Genomic DNA, 23,949 nt, shown 5'->3' with positions numbered 1-23,949 from the left:
ACCTGATGAAAAGGATAGATTTGTTTTTGTGTGATGGCAATGACTGAAAACCTGTTATCCTACTTCAGAATCATATAAATTTTCCTGTTTCATCATTACATGGAATGTAAAAAAATTGTTAGACTATAAAAACAAAAGTGAAACATATGAAATTATTTGTCTTGTAAGCATCTAAATACCTAGAAAGAACATCTGAATATTATCTAGCAGTAATTCAGCAAAATACATTAAATAACAAAAGTTCAAATGTGGATCATAGTCTTAGCAATCAGTTCCAGACTAAGATCACATCACTAGCGTGTGTATTTTTACCTGAATAGGTTAAGACCTCACATTCAGGATAAAACAATCATACAAAATGCAGAAATCAATTTATTTATTTCAAACAAACTTAGTCTTTAAAACAAGACTACTTTAGTTAACATCCATGGGCTTTTACAAATTAACTCCAAACTAACTAATACATACAATAATAACATTTTCATTTATAAACTTTATAACTAATGGGACAGGTAAAAAGGTACATACAATATCAATATTACCTGTAACAATACGTTTATCCTTGAATTTGTGGATACATCGGTGATCAAGATCCTCATGTACTGGCAATACCAAAAAGTTAGCATTCAAAATATGTTTAAGAAATCTTTTAATTGTGTACTTAGATGTTTTAGTTTAATTAATAATTAGTTTCCCCACTAACATCTTAAGTCACTTGTATCTAATTTTTTCTTCGTACGGTTAATAAACAATGACTAGATGACCAAACAGAAATGCTTAGTTCAACTGTTCCAGATTTGTTTTAATGTTTATTACTTGATGTTATGTTTATGCAAGTTTAGGTATAATGGTTAATGGTGTTTAAAAACAAATTTTATATGTGCCAACATATAATAGTAATCTTATTAGTCTATTTAACATATTATAGACTCAGTGTTTGATTTGAGAAGTTCCCATACTTCTCTGAAAAAGTTAGCACTTTTGGTTTGTGTAGAAAACTCTCCTATACCTCAGAAATAATATTTTCCAAATTCCATTTCCTTTCTTCTGGTAGGTATTCTATAACCTCCAGATCCCGGATATTTCTTATTTTAATTCATTATTTAAATTACAATAAAAGTACAGTGCATGTGTAGGCTTACACGAAGTTACTCATTTATAGGTGCTGGAAAGCAAACCGGAATATGTTACCAAGATAGTAAATAATTAACCAATTAATTGTTTCTTAGAGTGACTAGTACATGACATACGGATACAAGATAAATATGGTGAAAACAACTGTTTTTGTTTACGTTATTTGAAGACAATCATACATTAAACTGAATTTGTAACATTTTATTTTATACTGTTACATTATATTTATGGAATTAGTATTAATTTACAAAATAATTTAGTTTACAGCCAAAACATATGTGTCCTAGCAATAGCATTAAACATATTACATGAACTAAAACTTTTTGTCATTTCATGTTGTAAAGAAAATTAAATAAATTTAACTTTAGCAACAACGAACAGCTTAAAAAAAATACTCTAAATGTATGCAAACTCAACTTAGACAAAATTTTCTTAGCGCTTTCAGGATTTATAGTACTAGAAACCCAGGAAGCTTCACTACTTGCTGGTTTATATCTATCCGTAGAATCTATACTGGATACAGCAAAAACCTATGTGAACTGCAGATGTCAAGACGTTGGGGGTAAAAAGGGCTGGTCAATACTTATAGTTTAGTATGGAGGATGTGTTGGAGTGGCTAGGGGCTCTCTTAGTGTCACTCCTTATATCTATACAATATTACAAAGTATATTAAAAACTTACATTAAAATAAACATTGAGTATCAGACCCTTTAATTTCTTTCTATATTTTTTTAAACATCAGTAGCATAACCAAATAGGAAAATGGATAAAAATTGGAGAGGAAAATGAAATGGTAGTAAACTGTGGAGTACGTATTAGCTGTTTCCAGATCCTAAACTGCTGCCTTGGTGTAGCTTCTATCCAAAGCCTTATGTCAATAATTCGTAATTGCACTATAAATATAGCAAAAAATTATTTCAGTAAGGTTGTGATTAAGAAACAGAATGTCTTCCTGTATAGATATTGCCTCTTTTGGGCACAAACAGGCTGTTTGGGCACACTTCTCTTGAACAGTAGGAATGTTTTTGCTTAATTTTGGCATTATTTCCTTGAAATTGTTTTAAAATTCTGAAATAAAAAATGTAATTTTTGCAGAAATACTGGTTTTTCTGTTTTATATTAAGGTAGGAGTAAGCCAGACCACATGTCACACATAACAGGCTTCGCTGAAGTTGCATGCAATATTTCAACTCTATAGCTCATTTTATCCTCAAGATAATCTGCAGATAGACAGAAGAGAAATGTAGCCAACCTATGATGAATGAGGGACACGCACCATCATTGAACTCGAGGTTGTCCGTATAGAAATGAAAACTCATGCAAAATTTCAAGGTTAGATTGTTTTTGAAATATTGTATTGACAAACAAAATTTTTCCAGTCCCTTGTAGTGATAAGCTTAACTCTAATGCTCAGCCACCAATATCTAGAAAAAAATGTCTCGGTGTTGCAAAACTAGTCTCATAATTTCATTGTGAGTTGAGGTCATATTAAACGCTTTGGTTTCTGGGAAAATTATTTACTCTAGAGGGGGTTAAAGTTGAGACTTAATTACATAATTCATCACTCCTCTCATAAAAAAAATACTGTGCAATAAGAAAAATTTTTTTTTTTCCAAAACTACAAAACAACATTTAATACTTTGTAAATATTAAGTACTCATCTCTTTAAAATTTTAGAAAAAATCATCCATATGTTGTTAAATGGCCTGATTACACTAAAATAACGTGCACCCATAGTGTTAGAGTCCTGATTGGACCGTAATAAACACCAGTTTACTAAAACCAACATATATTTATTTGTTAATTCTTGTTTTATACAATTATATTTTCTGTAGTAGTAATCAGGATGAATTTTCTATCAAAATCATAACCAATCAGTATGATCAATTGATTATATATTGAAGAGACCAATTGTATTATAGCTGTGATTTTACACTAGAGAAGTTCAATGTGTTGACTCAACGCTCGTTTCCATCTAAATTTCTTGTTGGTTTGACCTGTACAACAAAGGACCTTGTAATCACAACTAAATATAGAATATTTGGTTTATAATGGGTTTGCTTGAGGTCCATTACAGTCATTGAATATAGGCATTAAATGAAAAATTGCTTAACAATGCCTTTTGCAATTTTACACAAGTTGACCAGTGCATGGAATACCAATAAAGATAGGTACTTAGTATATTTTTATATTGTTCTACTGCACATTGTGAACAAAATTATACTATATAAAAGTCTCAGTTTTATGACAAAATTGAAAAATAAATAAATAAGTTGAATAGTATGTGTGATGAAGTAAAAACACTGTTTAAACTTAAAATTTATATAGAATGAGTAGAAAATCATTACTAACCACTGTCTCATGCAATTTGCAAAAACACATAAATAGACAATATTATTTTAGGAACTCAACATCTTTTTGTACTAAAAATATTGATATTTCCACTTTTTCACAATCCCCAAATTTTATCACAATATATTCTAGATGGGAAAATGTAAAATAAATACAACAAATGCAATCTATTTCCATGTGATTCCAAGTCTTTTCTTCATATATTCTCCAAAACAGAATCACCACCTTGGCTGTAATGTTGCATTTTAACAATCACAGTTCTAAAAATTGGGAGAGCTAATAAATAATGCTTTAAGCTTAAAATCTTTTCTTCAATTAAATGTCCAAAGTTGAAAGATAATCTTATCACAATGAAGGATAAGATCAGTCTACATTATACATAGAAAAAATCAATAAATGTTATATGAAATGTGTAGAATTATTTGATAAGCTATACAACAATTTTATAACTGATGATTCTGCCCCAGAAATAAAATAAATACAATAACAATTATGTACAAAATATAATCAAAAGTAGTTTCTTCAAATTACAAATCAATAGCACTATTATTCATTTAAATCTAGTAAAAACATTCTGGTTTTCCAATGTAGTATTAACAGTCAGTAGTTTATTGAAATTCTGGAATATAGAGACTTAAAAAGCTAATGATCAAACAGTACTCTAGACATAATACTACGGCAGCATTATTGTTTTAATTTGTACTAAGTTAGTCAATATCAAAATATATTTACTACCATTCTAAACTTGGTTTTATTTTCCTAAACATAAATTGATAATATAGACAAGAAAATGAGTTTTTAAAGATTTACGTTTTATCTCATGTATTTTTAAGAGGTACACAATAGACACCCCAATGAGACACTTTAGGGCCGGGAGTCAGGTTTAAGAACAGACGAGCCATAAAATTAATTGAATTACAATGGAAGCTCCAACACTACTTGAGTAATGCTAAATAGATATACTGCGACAAATACATATAAGACGTCGTTGTTAAATCCTGTTTTTATCAACAACAACAGTTAAAAAAAGTGAGTCTGTCAAAAAAAATGGACAGTTAGGAGGGTGTCTCCTATAGTTTCATTTTTTTAAACCTTACCTCTGAGATTAACAAAAAGTGTCTTTAAGGAAACCATATATTTAAAACCATACATATAAAATAAATTAGCATGATAACATATCAATGTTATGGATAACTTGATACATTTATTTTCAATTCAGTTGAATGTTATATCATTTTTATTAAAGTGTTCTTATGTTCCAATTTCCATCCACTATTCAAGAAGTATTAAATAAAAATATTTTCTTTTGGACCTGTCTACTACATCTTGTGAACAAACTTCAAAAGTTCAACATACAATTAACAACATACAAAAATAAAACATTAACCAAAAGGTCTGTCAGGATATTACTTACATCTATATTTGGTCATACCTTGTACAAGGTGAAATATCACAAATTATACATCTATTACACTAAATCAATAAGCTTTACGCTTGCGGCTGGCCTTGTCCATAGTGACAAAGTGCCAGTAGTATTGTAACCAACAGTACAACACACCAACAGCACAATGGACAGAAATCAGCATCAATGGCAGGAATGGATAGCTCTTACTCAAACTTGACAGTGGAAAGACAACATACTCGAACAGACTCAGAACACTTAGACTGAACACATAGAGAGACTCTGGCAGGGAGAGGAGAGGGAGAGAATGTCTACTGTCTGTGATGTCAAACAATGAGGAAAGCTTCTGGAAGGCGTAGATGCAGTGCAACAGAAACAGGCAGACTTTAATACAGTTCTCCATGGGTGTGAAGAGCAGTGGGAAGAGAGAAAAGTGGCCAACCGTACACAGCAGAAGGTAGGTCTGGGCTTCCCTGCGCCACACTACTGCCAACAGCCTGTAACACATTAGCCATGGATAATGTAACAGGAAAAGCCATACTTTAATACTATTCTCCAAGTGGCCAACCATGGACAGCAGGACATCCTGTATACCTGGGTTACTGGCACTAGCACTCAATTCTGAACCCAAAACAAATTATTTTGTATCCCTTTACGTCAATAAATATTTGTTTGAAGTTGTATCTTAAAAACTAGTCGATTACTTAGGTATTTTCAGGAATATAAAATTTAATTTAATTAGAATAAATTAATAAATGCTAGAGTGAAGAGAAATACAGTTGCAAATTTTCACTCAAAGTAGACATTGGAAACATAAAAAATTAGTAAACCTACAAATGTAATATGATACCTAATATAAAATCTCTCAAAGATATACACAAAAAAAAAAGGCAATGAGTTAAATTATTCAGGATTAAAACCTAAGCATCTTCATACATTTTGTATTATTTCACATTACTCACGTCAGTGGAATTATAACAATGAGGATAGCCTTCTCATGGACATGCCAACCAAACATGAAGGCGGAGAGAGCACATAGCACCAGACAGCGGACAAAGTGGAGAGGATTGCCTGGACAACGCCATAGCTTCACCAAACAGGGCTGCAATTGATATAAAATTGTTATTCCAATTCAGTTTTCATTCATTATGGATTCAACAACAAAAATTTAGTAAAATGAATGTCTTTTCAACTCACCACAATAGAGAGTAGAGTCAACACAAATGTAGTCGAAGGAGCGACAGAGGGTAAAACTGAATGTTGATACTCCTGTACCAGGCCTCCAGTCATACTGCCCTTTGAAGTTGAAATCTTCAGCCCTCCAGCTCTGCCTATGACAGCCATAATACACATAATAAAATAACATGCACATGATCTTCGAACATAAAATGAAACATCACAGTAACATTGATACTGACTTGCCTCTTAGTCAGCTCTGTTGAAAGATGATCAAATCAAATCAAACATTCTTCATTCATATAATGTACAATTGTACAGTTTTGAATAGTGTCGTAATACTATAGATAAATCACTCGCAAAAAATTTGTGCAGAAGCAAATATCTGAGCAGCCACACACAGCACGGGTCCCTCTCCAGTGGAGGGAGAGTAACATGCAGTGGTGGGGAGTGAAACGAGCATCTCCTTGTCTTGTTTATCAGCTGTATGAATAGTTTGTCGCATTTTGGTGTGAAGTTAGCCATGCAGTGGCAGTGGCCAGGTCAGGGGATAGAGCGAGCGGGCGAGTGGTGAGGAGACTGGAAGAGCACGGTTGCATCATAGTTGCAGAAGGGCAACTACCCCCCCCCCCAGTTAGTTGGGGGGAGTTTACTCCACCCTGCACGAACTCAAATCACCCAATGTTTTTTTGGAAATGGTTTATCTACAATTATCAATTCTAATATTATTCTATATATTATAGAAAAACAAAACAATTTACTTTTGTGATGTGTCTGAAGAAGATATCCTTGATATCGAAAGGCCTCACAAAACAATAAAAAGTATTAAATATTGGTTTTATGTTTTTCATGTAATTCAACACAATGTATTTAAACAACAACATCTACATATTAACGCTTATTCAAAATCAGATGCTTTATACAGATGTAGTAAATAAAAAAAAAACATTATTATTATATGACATAGCTTAGACTACAGAAAAATTAACATTTCTGACTTACACAATAAATAAAATTTTATAACATACAATTGCAGAGCAATAAATATGCAAATCCCAACTTAAATTTTGGTATATTGTAAGACTAAGAAAACATATCTTTTTTTTTCTTACAATAACGTGTTAATTAAATACTATTACAGAGTTTGTAGAATTTTTATTTTGGTTTTCTTTTGAATTGTATGAAGGTAGATTTTGCCTATTTAATATCAAGGATTTTAAAAATGATTCATCTTTTTTAATTTTATATGATATTTTAAAATTCAAATCATCTGCAAAGTGGCACATTATTTTGCGCACTTGGCTTGTGTGTTAATATACTATAAAGAACTTTTAAATAGTATAAGAAAAGTATAGGGTTTAATATTGAACTTTGTGGTAGATCAAACTTTACAGATTGCAGGCTTGAAGAATATTTTATGATTAATTGAAATTACATGGTATGACATGGTTTATTTCTACATATTTTTTTCTTTTAGGTAAATTGGTTGAAACCAACTTAGGGAATTTTTGACGACCTAAGATTTTCTTAATTTTTGAATTAATACAAAATGTTTACACTATCAAAGGCTTTACATAAATATCCCAATAGTATATTCACCTTTATCTACTGACTCAGTAATAGATTCTATAAATGATATAACAGCGCTTATTACCAACCTTACAATCCTATAGCCAGCCATGTTCAATATCATCAAAAAATTATATTTTTCTGAATATGAAGTTATTTATATGCAAACACTTCTCTCAAATAACTTTGAATATGGTGGATGTAAAGCTAACGGTCAGTAACTAGCTATAGTTTAACTATCATATTTCTTACGAATTAATATTATTTTTAAGATTTCCAGTTTTTTTTTTTTTTTTTAATTTTTAGAAACCGCTTCATGCAGAGGCGTATGAAAGTTTTTTAAAGGAAAAATTTACTCTTTTTATCTATACAAAAAAATTTTTACAAATCTTAAACTGACATTTTTATCAGTGATAAGCAGGTTTAATATTGTGAATAAGACCAGGCTTGGAGGCATATATTATAGTATTTTGGTTAAAACACAATTTATTCAAATAAATGAGTGTGGAAGGCTTTATCACCCATGTCCCACAGCGGACACTATCCTGCACTGTAGTGCAACTCCCAACAGACACAGACAGAAATCAAATTTATCAACTGCCAAACCATTTTAAAACCGCAAAACCTATGGTTTTGTTTTGTTTTATAGTTTGGTTATTATATTGTAATTTTAATAAACAAAGGAATTAAATGGCTGTACTTTAAAATCTGATCTCATTACTTTTAAAACAAGAACACAAAAGGACAAAATTCTGTCTAGACAAATAACAATAAAACATGCAACCAAGAAATACCACATTCTACATACGATTTATATACAAATTGGTGACTTTTATACATTTTATTTCATTTAGTAAACTAATACTCACTGAACTATTATAATGCTATTTAAAGAAAAATCACATTTGTATAAAAACTAAAACATAATTTATGGTTAGTATTTTGAGGAGTATTAAATGTTATGTTTTTGTACAATACTAAACCTGATATAAAACCCTTATTTTGGTGCACTTTCAAAATTCTAATATTCTCTGACCTAGACTTAAAAAAATAATAATCATGCTTCAAATATCTTTAACTATTGATGTACAATACTATACCTGCAATTGTGAGAAGTTTGTCTGCCATATTGTAAAGAGCCCAGAAGTTGGGAGCCCAATAAGCATGGCTAAGTCCTCGTTTGAATGGAAATAATCGGGATAATACCTGTAAAACATTACTAGCTTCAAACAAAGAATCAAGATCTTTATTAGTCTTTAAACACAGTACACTTATGCAATTGACTTCGTCAAAATACTTATCAGTAATAATTACAGTTATTTTGTACAACCACTCTAAAGTTTAAAATATTAACAAAATAGAAGATTTAACAAGGATAATAAATTAATAAATAATTAACAACAAGAACATTACAAATAACAATAACAAGAGAATAAAAACAACAAAAGAATGAAATGTGTCTAAAAACTTATATCACTAGTATCACAGGCAAAGTATTCATTGACACATTAAAATGCTTTTTCTTTTAACCAGCTATTAATTACAGACTTAAACCTATCAGTACTAACTAACCAAGCTCCTTCTGGCAATTTATTAAAAAGTTTTATTTCCATATAAATATGACTTTTCTTCAATCAATCAATCAATCAATATTTCTTTATTACATGAACATTAAGTACAGTAATATAGTCAAACATAGTATAATGTAATAGGAAAAGTCATTAGGTGTTTGTTGAATCCAGGAACTCCTCCAGGGTGTAGAGTGGAGTCTTGACAAGGAATTCTTGAAGTGCTTTCTTCAGTGCGTTTCCAGTTAGCAATTGGAAGTCTTCTGGTAGTTGATTTCTGAGTTTTCGTCCTATGTAGGACGGTTTTCTTTCAAAGAGGGCTGTTCGATGGCGGGGTAGAACATATCTGGAGGCATGTCGTGTGTTGTAGTCATGGAAATTGTTGTAAGTGTCAAAATTGAGTCTGTCAACATGTAGAATTGTTTTGTATACATACAAGGCTGGTACAGTTAGAATGCCTAAATTTGGATACGCTTCCCTGCAGCTTTGTCGAGATTCAAGATTGGCAAGGGATCTAATTGCCTTTTTTTGAAGGGTGAGTATCCTTTTCAGGTTTTCAGTAGAGCTGCCCCAGATGATAAGACCATATCTAATGTAGGACTCTACCAGTGCGTAATAAGCAGCTTTGACGGATCCCTGAGTACCCACTGATTTGAGTCGCCTCATAACGTATATGCCTGCACATATTTTATTGGAAATGGTGCTCACATGATGACTCCATGAAAGTGTACTATCGAGAGTTAGGCCCAGAAATTGTGTTTTATCAACTACTGATATGTCTGGAATATTTGTTGGTATTTCCTTTTTCCTACTGAAATGCACTTGCGTTGTTTTATTAGGATTTATTGCCAGATCATTCAGTGCACTGTATTTGATGGCTTGTTGGAGAGAAGTCAAGGAGTTAAGGGATAGTTCATCTGCTGTGTCATTTTTTATAAGAAGGGTAGTGTCGTCTGCATACATTATGCAGTCAGTACTGGAGCTGGCGATGAAAGTAGGGAAGTCATTAGTTAGAAGAATAAAAAGAACTGGGCCAAGTACCGATCCTTGAGGCACACCTCGTGCCAGTGGTTTTGGAGTTGATGTGTACGATCTGGTGATGCAAGATTCAGTATGCTGTACCTCCACAAGTTGTGACCTTCCTCGGAGGTAGCTGGAGAACCATTTGTTCTCTATGCCTCTTACTCCCAGATTTTCCAGCTTTTTTAAGATTAGGTCATGTCCCAGACAGTCAAAAGCCTTGCTGTAGTCAAGAAATAAGGCTGTCTTAGTTTTTTTCTAGTCTAATTGGTGGTAAGTCAAGCTTATATAAGCTTCTTGTATTATAATCATGAGTATTTCCTCTGATTTGATATTCATTTAAATTTTCTTTAACTTTCATGAGACAATAAAAAATATATATACCAGGCAATGTCATAATGTGAAATTCTTTAAAAATTGGCGAACACGTCTCTCTGTCTGGTATTCCTTTAATTATTCTAAGAGCTTTCTTCTGCCATATAAAAGCTTTATTAGATACTCTACTGTTACCCCATAAATTGACACCATATATCAAATGTGTGTGAAAAAAAGCATAGTAATATATAAAGAGCATTTCATTACTAACACAGAGCTTAAGCTTACGAAGTAAAAATACAACTCAAGCTAACTTTTTACAAACATTTTGTACATGGCAATCCCAATATTTAACTTACTATCTAAATAAATACCAAGCAGTTTAACACTTTTAAAATTTTCAAACATATTATTCATTGTAAAACAAATTTTTTCAGTTTTATTTTCATTTACTACTAAAAAGTTAGCTTGAAACCACTTAACAGCCATTTTAACATTGCATCTTGTTCTAATAAAAGTTTTTCAATAACATTATTACTATGTAAAATTGTGGTGTCGTCAGCATAAAGGACAGATTTACATGGAATATTACAGGAAAAGTCATTGACTGCTATAGTAAAAAGAAATGGGCCAAGTACTGAGCTTTGAGGCACTCCATTTTTAATTTTATTAAAGTTAGACTTATCATCACCTTGAACAACCATCTGTTTCCTACAGCTAAGATATGATGGTTAAATTCCTGTAATACCATAACGAGTCAGTTTATCCAAGATCAAAGTATGTGAAAATCACAAAGATAGCCTACAAATTATACTCTCACAGAGATCTACATTTATAGATTATAAACTTAGTAATAGATTGGCAACCAATAAAACAAGAATGACTTTTAAGATGTAATTAAATACAAATATTTATTGTAAAATATTTAAACCGCAGTAGGTCGCGCATTAAATAAACCACTATACGTCCTGTGATAGGTTCAATCTAACATACATCTCTTACCCTTGATTTAAATATATTTGAATTATTATAACATTTCCATGTATATAAATTAACTTTTGATGATGCAACAAAGATATCTGGAGCACTTCCATCTTTACACCACAATTCATCATTGTTTAAATGTCGAGCTTTTTAGTAACCAACAAGTAAAGCAGGTCTAGGAATGCTGAAACTTCTTCAAAATCAGTAGAATTACAGTCTCTATGTCCTCGAGAATATTTTCTTACCATAATATTTAGACCCTGATTTATGTAATATACCAATTCAGATATAATTCCATCAGAAAAATATAGCTTCAGGTGTCGGCCACAGTTTCACATTGTTTGGCAGCACTTTTTACTCCTGGTATTTGTGTAACTATGTTTTGCTAGGAAGTTTTAGTAATTTTTGGCACATGTTTATCCCACTTAGCAAAATATTATTTTTCCTACAGTATACTGATAAATATAAGTGTTATTTGAGACCACAGGGACAGGATGTAAATCTTCCTCTGTTACCACATTTTCTGCATCTGTTCCCACATCTTATTCTTCATTTTGTGATCACTAAAATGTTCACTATGAGCATTGGATTGATCTGATGTCACGTCTTGGAAAAGATTATAATTTTCATCTTCCATTTCTTCTAACCACAACAAAATGTCTTGATTGTTAATCATATTCTCATAAATAAATTGTAAGTAATAGTTTCACAGTAAAATGTAAAAGAAAACTTTGAGTCAACAAACAACACAAAACACCAAAAGAATTAAATTTAAATAAAAAATATATTAAAATAGAAGTTAATCATACTCTCAGAAAGTCACACATGATCGGTCCCAAGGCTATACATAGAAATTATATTTTAACAATAACAAAATTTTTAGATTCAACCTAACAGTGGGACTGATCCCGGGTTAAGAGATATTTAGGAAGAAAAAATTATATGAATATATAATTTAACCAAAATAAGTATAATATAAAAACTAACCATTTCTTGTTTAATTAATTACACATGCATGGTTTACAGAATGTGGCCAATCAAAACCACTTTTAAAATTCTCAATATATAATCAATAAAATACTGTTTGAGCAGCATTTTAAAACTATTAAAAAAGTATTTTTGATAAAATTAATATATTTTTTAGACGTTGTTTAACATCTGCAGATCTATACTAGATTTAACCTGAACCACTTTCATGATGCCATCGCTACAATAGGTGTCTGTTGTGTCAACGTGTTAAAATCTAATTTTAAATAAATTAATTTAAATATATTTTACCCGATATATAAACAAAGTCTCCAAATTTTGCAAACTGACTGTACTTGAAAATAGGATTCATCAGGAGTGGAACAGCTCAATAATACTATTCATATACAAGGACTATAACGGCTCAAGCAGAGTAATTAAGTACAAGAGTGTCTAGCACACAATAACAAATTACTTACTTGACCCAACTGCCCCATGATGATGAATGGTCCAAAAGACAAGAGAAAGACAGCCGTCACCACAGCTGCCAGCTTGAAAAACCGTACAAAGGAGAATGAACTCAGCTTGAGAGGCTCAGTGGCATGTGCCTCTTTGGTACGGTCAAAACAGTAGTTCCGCAGCAAATATACTGCATATGCAGGAGCAATGTACACAAAGATGTGCTTCAAGTTAAGTAGCACTGCAAACCAAAATGCTCCTTCCAGACACCGGCCCTGTAATATGACCATCCTTTAACGTTCAATTGCCACAATAAAACGGTTATAGAACCACAGTAATTATATAACTGTAAATAAGCTACTTAAGTAATTCTAACACACTATTAATGTGTTTGTGGCCATCATCCTGAAATTCTATGGAAACCCAAGATTTTCTTTTAATTGCTGGAACAAAAACCAGTCCTTTGGCAACAAGGCACTTACAGACACTGACTAATTGGAAATAGAACCATCCCATATTGAAGACATCAAATTACAAGGAAACCTCAGGCACGTGTTGCAAATGAATACCTAGGATGGTTCACTTCTGGCTGACATACCTGCTAGTACAACAAACACTAAGTACAGCAAAAACTGATGTGCCACTTACATCGGAGTAACAAAATAAATGTCTAGGTATGGTATATCATTCACAACAAATGTAAAGACAGTGTGGTAAAAGAATTGATTGATAGATCTAGTTTACTTTGTATGATAACTGTTGAGTGAGTAAGGCTCTCTTGGTGCTAACATGCCCAAACCCGAGAGAGTACCACTCTCTGTCCGTTTTGATTGGTAGAGGATGATACAGAGCTAGCCTCTCTTCCTTGAAAATTGAAAATCTCCACTATCCCTCATCCAGTTTAGTAAAGGTTTAGTAAAATTGCTATTGTTTTTTTTATTTGATAAATTATTCATAAAAACATTTTTTGTTTTGTTTCTAATAAACTGGGGGATGGGGGGAGGAGGAATCCACTAAAAAGAAACCATAAATGTTATTCCATACAAAATTTTTAAAATACCATACAAAATTATAGAACTTTTCAAAATTGTTATGTACAAACAATAATTAGGTCAAAACTTTAGACCTTATTGAAGAGGACATTTAATGTACTTTAAGTAGATAAAACTTGTGTGCCATCTAAACTAGTTTCTGTATTATGGTATTATCCGGAGGCCACTATTTTTGTAACAGTTTTCCCACCTGGGGCCTAAAATAACTATATTATTAGAAAGAAAAGACTTTAATTGGCTTATTGTGAAAATTACATATCCTTCAGATGATCGGTTCTTGTTTTCTTTCTCCCAAAAGGAAGGGATGTTGGGGCGAAGGGTGCCTCAGTCCCTACCTAATATTTTTTATTAGACTATATATATATATATACGTACGTATTATAAATATTAACAGTTAAAGTCAACATTTATGAGCTCTCACATGATCTGAGCTTGAATTTAGGTACTATCTTGAGGATGGTTTACTTTTTTTGCCAGAGTTGTGGGCTGGTGCTGAAGACACAGCCGAAGCCCACACTGATGGTCAAGGGCATTTCAGATCGGTACTTTTACAACCTCAAATCATGTGCCAGATCGTTCATCATGATCTGACATTGCAGAACTTTTGGAAACTTTTTATAGTGTCCATTTAAAGACACACATGAATACAATTTCCTAAACAAAACAAAAAATACTTTGTTTTGTCTCAAAAGAAACACATGGATACACCAAAATGAATTTAAATTTAATCAAATAATACTCCACAATTAGTGTCACCTTCACCCTTTATTATTGTAAACAATGGTAACTTCATTCACTATTATCAAATCAAGACCAATGCTCCTTATTGTGTTTTTGTTAAAGAATTATCTTGAGGTATCTATAATAGCAATATGAAGCTTACCTTTTTAGATGTTGACAACAAACCATCGAAAAATAATCAAACGACAAGTGTAAGTCTCAAAACAGCTGACATTCATCTATGAGTGCTAACTGACGCAATCATACATTTGACACACATTTTTTATATATTGTGTTATGTGTCTATATAACAAATAAACAACTGTCTGTTTTTTTTTATATGCTTGACGTTATTTATTAATTTCAATTGTATAATGAGAGTATAAATATTCTTCTGGTTTTAATTCAAAATTAAGTTTATGTATCTATTTTTACAATGCAGCCTACATTAGTTAACTTACTCACCTGCAATACCCTGGCGATAGAGAGCAGTAACACACCAAACAGAAAGCCATTGTACTGAAAATGAATGTGATCGACGATGATGAGACCAGCATTTCCAAGCAGCAATAGTTGGAGGATAGCTGCAGGAGAGCCCCAGCGTAACCCCCATCTGCTACTCTTACGCACCCCACTCCCACTCAGGTAATGGCAGCATCTGCAGATCAACATTTTATATAAATCGTGAGTCAAACACTTTAAACTCTCATACTTAATATAATATATCAAGTAGAGAATTGAACTAATTATAATTAACATTATATTTCAGATATATTGAACATAAGTGTTAAACTTAAAAGGTCTAGATGTGTAACAAAAATTGTCATCCTGTTACCGTGAGTCCAAAAATCATATACATCGTATAAAAATTGGTCAGTATATTATTTTGTTTTAAATATTTCTGTAAATGACATTTAATACGCAAATAAAAAATAATTAGCTTAATAGGGTGGCCACTCAAAATCTCTTTTCAAATTCCCAGTTTTTTCCTGGTTGAAAATTTCCAATTCTATAGTCTATTTTCAAACAACCAAATAAACAACTGTAATACTGTGTTTAACCCTTGCGCCGAATACAACGATAAACTGTCACCAGCTGTATTTGGAAGAAATGCCACAAAGCCGTGGTGCTCCAGTAAATTTCGTCGCTTGCGATATGCAAGAAATTTGGTGACGATTTATCGCTATCACCTATTTTAAGTTCCTTAGTTTTTATCTCGGTGTCTTTCGATGTGTCAAAATAACATTGTGTGTACATAATAACTTTCCTTTCTGTGATGTTTGGAAAATATGTGTATCCAATACGGAAAAAACAAAAATAACAATAAATACCAACACAGCACTACCGTGGGGTAGACTGCAGTCTAGCATTGTGGGTTAGAGGTCTGCGGTCTCATGACCGACGTGAGCGGCAGAGCTGTACCACACGATGCCGCTTATCCGCCGCCTATTCTAGACAATAAATGGTTCTCCTGCCGCTTAGCCCTCAGCTCATTCTGTCATTACTATGCAACATATTGGACTCAAACTTTTTGGCGTTACTTGTTATAGTTTACCAACTATTTTCTTCTCCAAAAGGTATCTTATCAGACCTGGTAAAAATCCAACTGAAATTCTGGTGTACTAAAAAACCCGGGTTTGTAACTTTTATTAAACCGTCAAACATAATATATTATTCAACAAACCGAATTATTAAGCCTGTTTATAGGGCGAACACTGTAAATATTGGACCTGTGCTATCTATCTAATACATGTCTTGTCAAAATACTAATTTCACTCAACAATAAGAGTTGGACAACTTCGCCCAGAGACCTCACATGACGACTGAATACTTAACTGCAAAAATCTTATTTGCATTGCGGTCACTACCACTCTACCGTTTAATGCGTACCGCTTGTTTATTGCTGAAGTCTGGGACGATCTGTCAACCGATTTTAAATTGACCAATGTATTGTTATGGGTATCTTTTTCTTTGAGGGGAGGGGGTTGCTGCAGCACAGGAGTATAACTAACCAAAATATACTCCACTACACTAGTGAAGGCGATCTTCATTCACAATTTCATGATCCACGACATGATTTTATGTCTTCATTTTATACGTTCTTGGAGACAGAAACATTTTTTTTTTATTTTCCCGGTTCTCAGGAAGATTCCTTGCTCATTCCCGGTTTCCCGGTTAGGTGGCCACCCTGCTTGATAACTTAATAAAAAGACGAGCTATGAATTTTTTGCAATACTCATACATTTTGTCCAAAAATGGCTATAGTTAAAAGAGCTGATAATCACTTTATTATTAGGAGACTAACTTATTGCAACATACTGTAATTTTGTTGCACATTGCAGTATTTGATCCTACCTATAAATGCCTGGTTAACCCAACTTATTTGTTAAAAGTTTTATTCTGATTATCTCAATGTAATATAACACTAAGTTTTGAAAATTATGTGCCAAATTTTTATTTTTATTGCTGACTTAATTTAAAATTGTTAAAATATAGGTTGTTTTAAAAAGCAAGGACATTTGTGAATTTGTTGAAATAATACTGCACATAATATAGTTTAGTAGGATAGTAAAGGTTATAAAATCATAATAAAGGTAATTTTTTTTATTTTAAGATATGAACTTAACACAATGTAATGTCATCAGTAAGTAGCTGTTTTTTAAATAAAAAATTTGAATGTCATTGTGTCTGAAATGTAAGAAACAGACATGGGTTACATTCAATGACAAATTACATGGTCAGTTAATTTTGAACTTGTTTGTTTACATTAATATTGATTTCAAGCAAAATAAGCCAGAAAATTAAGTAAATCAGTAAGTACTATGCTTAAAAAATGTAGTATTAAATATTAACTTCTATTAGCCTAGGTAATGAAATGACCACAGTGAGAATGTAAATACTGTACGTACTGATGCGCCCAAATGACACCACTAGACTATTACGGGTTAATTTTATTAATAGTTAAGATCCTCTAATTTTTCAATTTCGAAAGGAATTTATGGTCTAAGTATAAAATTGTATTTGCTGTAATACTTACTCTTTAATTCCTATTGCAAAAACCAAATCAGCAAAAATTACAGATAACTTCTGGAAAAGTACTGTCTCATATGAGGCGTAGTTCAAATTTTGAACTTCCAGCATTTTAGGATCAAAGAACACGGCCACCTGGGACAGCAAATACTCAAACCAAGCGAAGAGTGGCGGATAGTCCAGGGTCCATTCTGAAGTGTCTTCATAGTACCACCTCTGTATTGGGAGACTGTGTGTTATTGCTAGCCAGTTCCGATGTACCTCAAAGTCCGTTGATCGGCTATAACAGTTCAATTTAATATTAATAGCAAACTTCATTATCAATGTGAATAAGTAAACTATTTTAATTTGTCCAAAACAAATAGGCCTATCAGTATACTCAACTAAAGGTGAAATGTTCTTGGTAAAAACTGAGAACTAATTTACTTACATGGATTAACAAATAATTACTTCCTTTTTTTAGTATAAACTATTATACATGGATACAATAATGTAATATAAATTATTCATTCATCAGAATGAACCAGTTTTGTTGCTACATTTTCATGTATTAGCTTACAGTCAACCACAAGGTAGGAAAACTTCACACCGTGTGTCGCGTAATAACCCTCATTGAGGTCACATACAAAATGTCAAGTCTAAAGACTATTTTTTCTTAAGATGTCCTATAATCAGGCAAAAGAGAAATTTAGCAGCCTACTGAATAGACTTAAAAGACGATCAACCAAATTCCATGGAGGGACAAGTGCCACCATCAAACTTTATCGTCTGTATACAAATAAACCGATACAATGGAGTATTAAAGGATCCGACAAAACATAACAAAAGTCTTACTGACTAATCAAACAAAATAACCTTATATGTATTACTATATCACATGTTAAAATGCTAAATGGCTGTTATCAGTTTGCTTACAAATGTTTTTTACTCTACGATTTTGTCATTGTCAGTGAGCTAGGGAGGATACTACAATTCAAGAGTGTACTGAAATCAAATCTTGCCACAGACTTTTAACATTTATACAGATTCATAATCCTATTCAGAGTCCTATAAATTTGAAATAGTGGTAAATTTTATTACGGTAGCCTCCCTCTTAACCTCTTAACATGCTTTAACCTGTACTGTTTACAAAATATTTACATCCTTATCAAGTGGCCAACTTTTAATAAGACATAGCTTTAACCTGTTGTGATCAGCCAGAAAAGAATGACTGCAATGTTTCAACTGAACTCTATGACATATAAGGACCTGTTGCATGTTCATGTTTATTTGCTGTATTCCTGTAGTCTTGAATTGTTTCATGGTTCGTTGAAACCGTTTTTACAAATACACTGGTAGTTTAGAGTGAGTTAATCTACCCATTTAATTTAAAAAATTTTGATCAATAGGTAATTGTGAAGTTAACAGCCTGAGCGGCAAAATACGAGTTTTACGTTATCAACCTATTGCTATCGTCCTCCTGAATAAAACAATACAAGGTTTCAACGGGTGGAAATGACTAATAATGAAGTTATCGAACATTAAAAGTGGAACTACTTTTCTCGTGCGGAGCAATATGTCATTGTTATATGGGCATCACCTGCTCTTGTTATGATTGTAAGTCAAGAGTTGTAAGTCTTCAATTGGTTGCTGCTGACATCAGCCATTACTCCATCTTTGGATACATAAAATATCAATAATACTGAAATCAGGGGAATTTGACCCAAATAAAAGACGTTTTTGTTAATTTAGACATTCTAAGAATAAAAGTTCATATCAGCCTAACACATGTGCCTCCAGCCATCAGTGTAGGCTAAGGCACCGGTGCAGCCCTGCGGTGATGGCGATGTACAAAAAAAAAAATCCCTCAAGGTAGTGCCTATTAGTATTCTATATGGTCTGATCACGAATGCCTCCAGCCATTACTGCTTTATAGGAAACACATCTTCTAAAACATAAATATTGTAAATTCACTTAACCATAACTTCCTCCTATCTTGCAAGAAAAGTAGTTTCACTTTGTATGTTCTAAAATTCTATATTTGTTATTTGCAAATCTTATTTCCAGTGTGAATAAAAATACATTTAAAAACTGTGCATACAAATTGAATCAAACTATTAACAATCCCATAAATAGTGTAAAAAAAAACAAACATAGATTAAATAAATAAGCAAAACTAATGTAACCATACGTATTATGTACTTACATACCATTTGGTAACTTCTGATTACATAAAAATAGTTTTTCTTGATTTAAAAATAACACATTTATGCAATTAACTTATAATATCGCTCTGAGAAAACATGATGACCAATTAAAAAGGAATAAATTAATTTCCTAATATTTTAACTGCTCAAGTAATCCGCCATCAAACTAGTAAAAATCTTTCAAACTAATTAACTGTATTAGAGTTAAAGCGCCGCGATTAAGTAATAAGCACCACTGTGAAGAGACTGCATGGTACGGTAGATGGTGACTAAACTGTTCTGACTAAAGAACACTCTGATAAAGTATTGGGAGCAGATAACACTGAAAATAATAGATAGGTAACTAAAAGCAAAGTACACAAATATAAACACAACTTTACATTTATATTTCAATTAGTAAAAAACAAAGTCATTTCCACCCTCTAAAACCATATATATTTTTGTTCAGAAGGATGAGCAGAATACGTTAATAATGGTGATATTTGTATTAGCTATTAACCCTACGTAGCCATTAACCCCTCTGATAGCAATCAGTATAACTAATTACAACAAATATTTAATACGCCCAGGAGACGTGAGATAGTTAATTGTGGATTTGAGGTTATGTTGTGGTATTAATTTTATTCATAAATTTCATAAACTACGCCATTTTACCTCAAAATAATAGTTTCAAACCCTAAGTCAGGGTATAATCTACCATTAAAAAATATTCATGTCAAAAAATGTTAGGATTGTTATTACAAACCATATCAACATAGGTCTAGGCAACAGCTCAAAGAACCATGAGTTATGACTAAATGTATGTACTATAACGTTCTACAATAACTTAATTATTGGTATAAGAACAATTTGGACTGTAACACAATGGTGAAAAGAAAATATATATTCTAGAACAAATAAACTAAAAGAAAACACTAACTTGACCTGTTTCCTACAGTGTAAATGTTTCATTATAGTTAATGAAAGTTACTGTTAACAGTTATAATAAGATTCATGAATGAATCCACATTTATGCAATTTCATTTATTATTACCAAGAAGTACAAGGTTTAGCACCATTTAACTGATATTTATCTAAACCAAATCTTTAGCCTCCATGAATCTTGTCGACATTACCTATTGATTAACCTATTCAATACTTACTAAGACGGTAAGAGGAGTAATTTAATACATGACACAACTGCAACGATTGTCCAAAACATTTTAAATGTAGAATAAAAACGAATTCACATTATGCAGACTATAGCTGAAATTAACGTTGTTCCGCCAAGGAAAACTGTAAACAAAGTCTTGAACGATTTTGAATGACACAACAGACACGTGTAAAATTTGTTTATTTTTATGCAAGAACAAAGATCCAAGATAGCCAACACTTCAAAAGTGAAAGATATGTGCTTTTGGCTTTTACTCCTAAGAGCTTAAGAACATATAAATATAATAAAATCGAGTTTATTGTAACTACATAATAACTTATTGACAATATAATGAGAAAGATCATATCTGCCTTTCCTAGTTCATTGCTTCTCAGGAAACAACTTGATAAGAATAGGTGGTACGAGCTACATTTCTTTAAACACATGCCACGTTTCAGCTCAGTGCATTAATAACAAAGAGTACGTTCATTCTTCTTGTATTTGTATTACATTGTTATTTACAACTACTTTATTGCGACCTTACCTACTCTAAAACTGTGGATTAAGAAGTATGTAACATTATATTCAATACATGCATTCATATTTGATTATAAGAATTCTTATATAATTATAATGAAGGGTACGACTTACACATGCGCCACACGGGTATCAATAGTCTGTTCTATATTGGGAGTGTTCTATTATTTCTCGTAACAGATTAAGTGGACATATTGCCAATACAAAAGCATTACGATAGCAAATACACAACGATTACGTTTGTGGTAACTCCATGGGTAAATGCATTACAAGTCTGAGCAATTCATTCACTTCTAGACCCAATCTGAGCGGGACACCATGTACAGTAACTCATAGGGATAAATTATAGGTACAGGCTTTGCGGCATGCCAAGCATAAAGCCAGATATGATCAAATCCTGAGAGAGAACTTGTGGTTATTTTAATGTATATAACCTCCCTATATACGACCAAAATTGTATAACTGGTAATAAGAAGATAAAACTACAGAGAGACAGAACACCATTTATTAAACAATAGATGTTTGATTTCTTATCAGATTTTTTACGGTGTTGTGGGGGGTTGGACGGGTTGCCCTACTTAGCGATTTACTGACTCGCCGATACACAATAACCTAAGAGTTCCTTTGTTTTTATAAATTATGAGTTTTGCTTTCTTTATAAAGTTATAATTTAATTCAAACAAACTCCGTAGAGTTTTAGTTGATTTTACAAGTATTTTACTCAATGTTATCGTATTGTGTTATACTTGGCTGTTATCCACTGTGTACTATATAAAATACACGTAACGTTATGTATTTAAACACCTTATAGCTATCTTAAATTACAGATTATTAAAATTAAAAATAATTACGACTTTGAATGTCGTTTTGATATCTTGTCAATCTTGTGTAATTCTTTCATTATGAGCAAATAAATGAAGTGAAAGAGTTTAAGGGAAAGGTCCATGTAGACAACATTCTTAAAATACTTCTATGTGTGGATTACCGACACGGCAAGTGCCAGCTTATACTTTTCTGTTAGACCTAACATTGAGTTCAAAGTGATCGATTAAAATCAATTATTGTATATTCTACTACCGTTGGTAGAAATAACAACTTAAATTTACACGGGAATGAAAAACGTCGTGAGGGACAGTGGTCCATCGCGTTATTTGAACGGCACCCAGATTGCGCCACCAATCAGAGCGAAATTAACTCTTGCATACCTTAGGGAGATTACAACTTGAACGAATACCGAGCTAATGCTAATAAATTTAAAGAATTATAATTTTATTATTCTTAAAAAGTTTATCCATATCTCGTTTCTTAGTTTTCCTAGAATAGTTGTGTACACAGAAAAATGTTCAATAAAAAGATAATAAAGTATACATTTTAATATCAATATTTTTTCAATAAAAATTTCAATTTGGAAAATCCTGCTTACGAGAAGCATACTGAAATGCTTGATTTTGAATGGATGTTTCCCATAGATCATCCTAATAAAAAGACATGATTTGTAATCTCCTAGACCCTTGCTTTCGGCTTCAGGGTAAAGCGCACCCTTAATTCACCGTCAAGTAATCCGGGACCTTAAACGTCCAAAATGCCAATACGTCTTAAAAATCGAGTGAGCCTTGAGACTTCTCCATGACCTTGGAAATGAGTGTCTGATGAATATGGCTATACACAATGCGTATCTACGAGAATTATAAGTATTACTTTCCTCATATCTTATTAACAGGTGTTTTCAATAATATACTTAGAATGTTTACAGAATTAAAAAAACACACACATTATAAATCAGTGAGAATGAACAAGAAAACTTCCATGAGAGGCCATTATAGAGTCGTGGAAGAATGAGTATGATCCTGAAGGCAACAATAGAACTACTGTAAATAAGTTAATAATACTCTTTGAAAACACATATGCTGTTTATCATACGATTGTTATAAGATGTTGAGTTTGTAAACATTCAACAATAAAGAGTTAAAGATAATCATTCTATTTCTATATTTAATATTAATAATTATCCTGAATGAACACAACAATTTGGCGACAGGTTGTAATTAAGCTTATTATTATTAAGGTTGTGTTTTATTATTTCTTCATATATTTTAGCCAGTAATTATAACAAAATCATGGCTGTTGAAAATGTTTTAGTTTCAACTCAATCAAATGCCGCTCTTGTAAACAAGCTCGGTGCTGTTACAACAGCACAATCTAGCTCTACGTCAAGAATAAGGATTACTTAATTTTTCAAACATAGATATTTAAGCTTTTGAGGATTCAAAAGAAACTTGTACATGTTACAAAAAAGGCTAGGAAACTTTTTTGAACTTAAACTTAGTTCTGATGTAGGAAATAGTGA

The 23,949-nt window shown here is 32.0% G+C and overlaps 1 protein-coding gene across 1 annotated transcript; it reads right to left on the bottom strand.

The window, feature by feature from the left end:
* Positions 1 to 359: 359 nt before the first annotated feature.
* On the bottom strand, positions 360 to 21,266 carry LOC124357406 (probable dolichyl pyrophosphate Glc1Man9GlcNAc2 alpha-1,3-glucosyltransferase). The gene is made up of 8 exons (XM_046809173.1): positions 21,076 to 21,266; positions 17,755 to 18,027; positions 15,183 to 15,375; positions 12,966 to 13,220; positions 8,734 to 8,839; positions 6,086 to 6,219; positions 5,851 to 5,990; positions 360 to 5,385 (listed from the first exon to the last, which is right to left on the bottom strand). Exons 1-8 carry the CDS (start codon positions 21,132 to 21,134, stop codon positions 4,965 to 4,967), a joined length of 1,581 nt encoding a protein of 526 aa, XP_046665129.1. The 5' UTR covers positions 21,135 to 21,266; the 3' UTR covers positions 360 to 4,964.
* Between the last annotated feature and the right edge of the window lie 2,683 nt (positions 21,267 to 23,949).

This window comes from Homalodisca vitripennis, chromosome 3, assembly GCF_021130785.1.
Source record: "Homalodisca vitripennis isolate AUS2020 chromosome 3, UT_GWSS_2.1, whole genome shotgun sequence".
Classification (NCBI taxonomy): domain Eukaryota; kingdom Metazoa; phylum Arthropoda; class Insecta; order Hemiptera; family Cicadellidae; genus Homalodisca; species Homalodisca vitripennis.
This window is presented reverse-complemented; position numbering and strand designations above follow the sequence as displayed.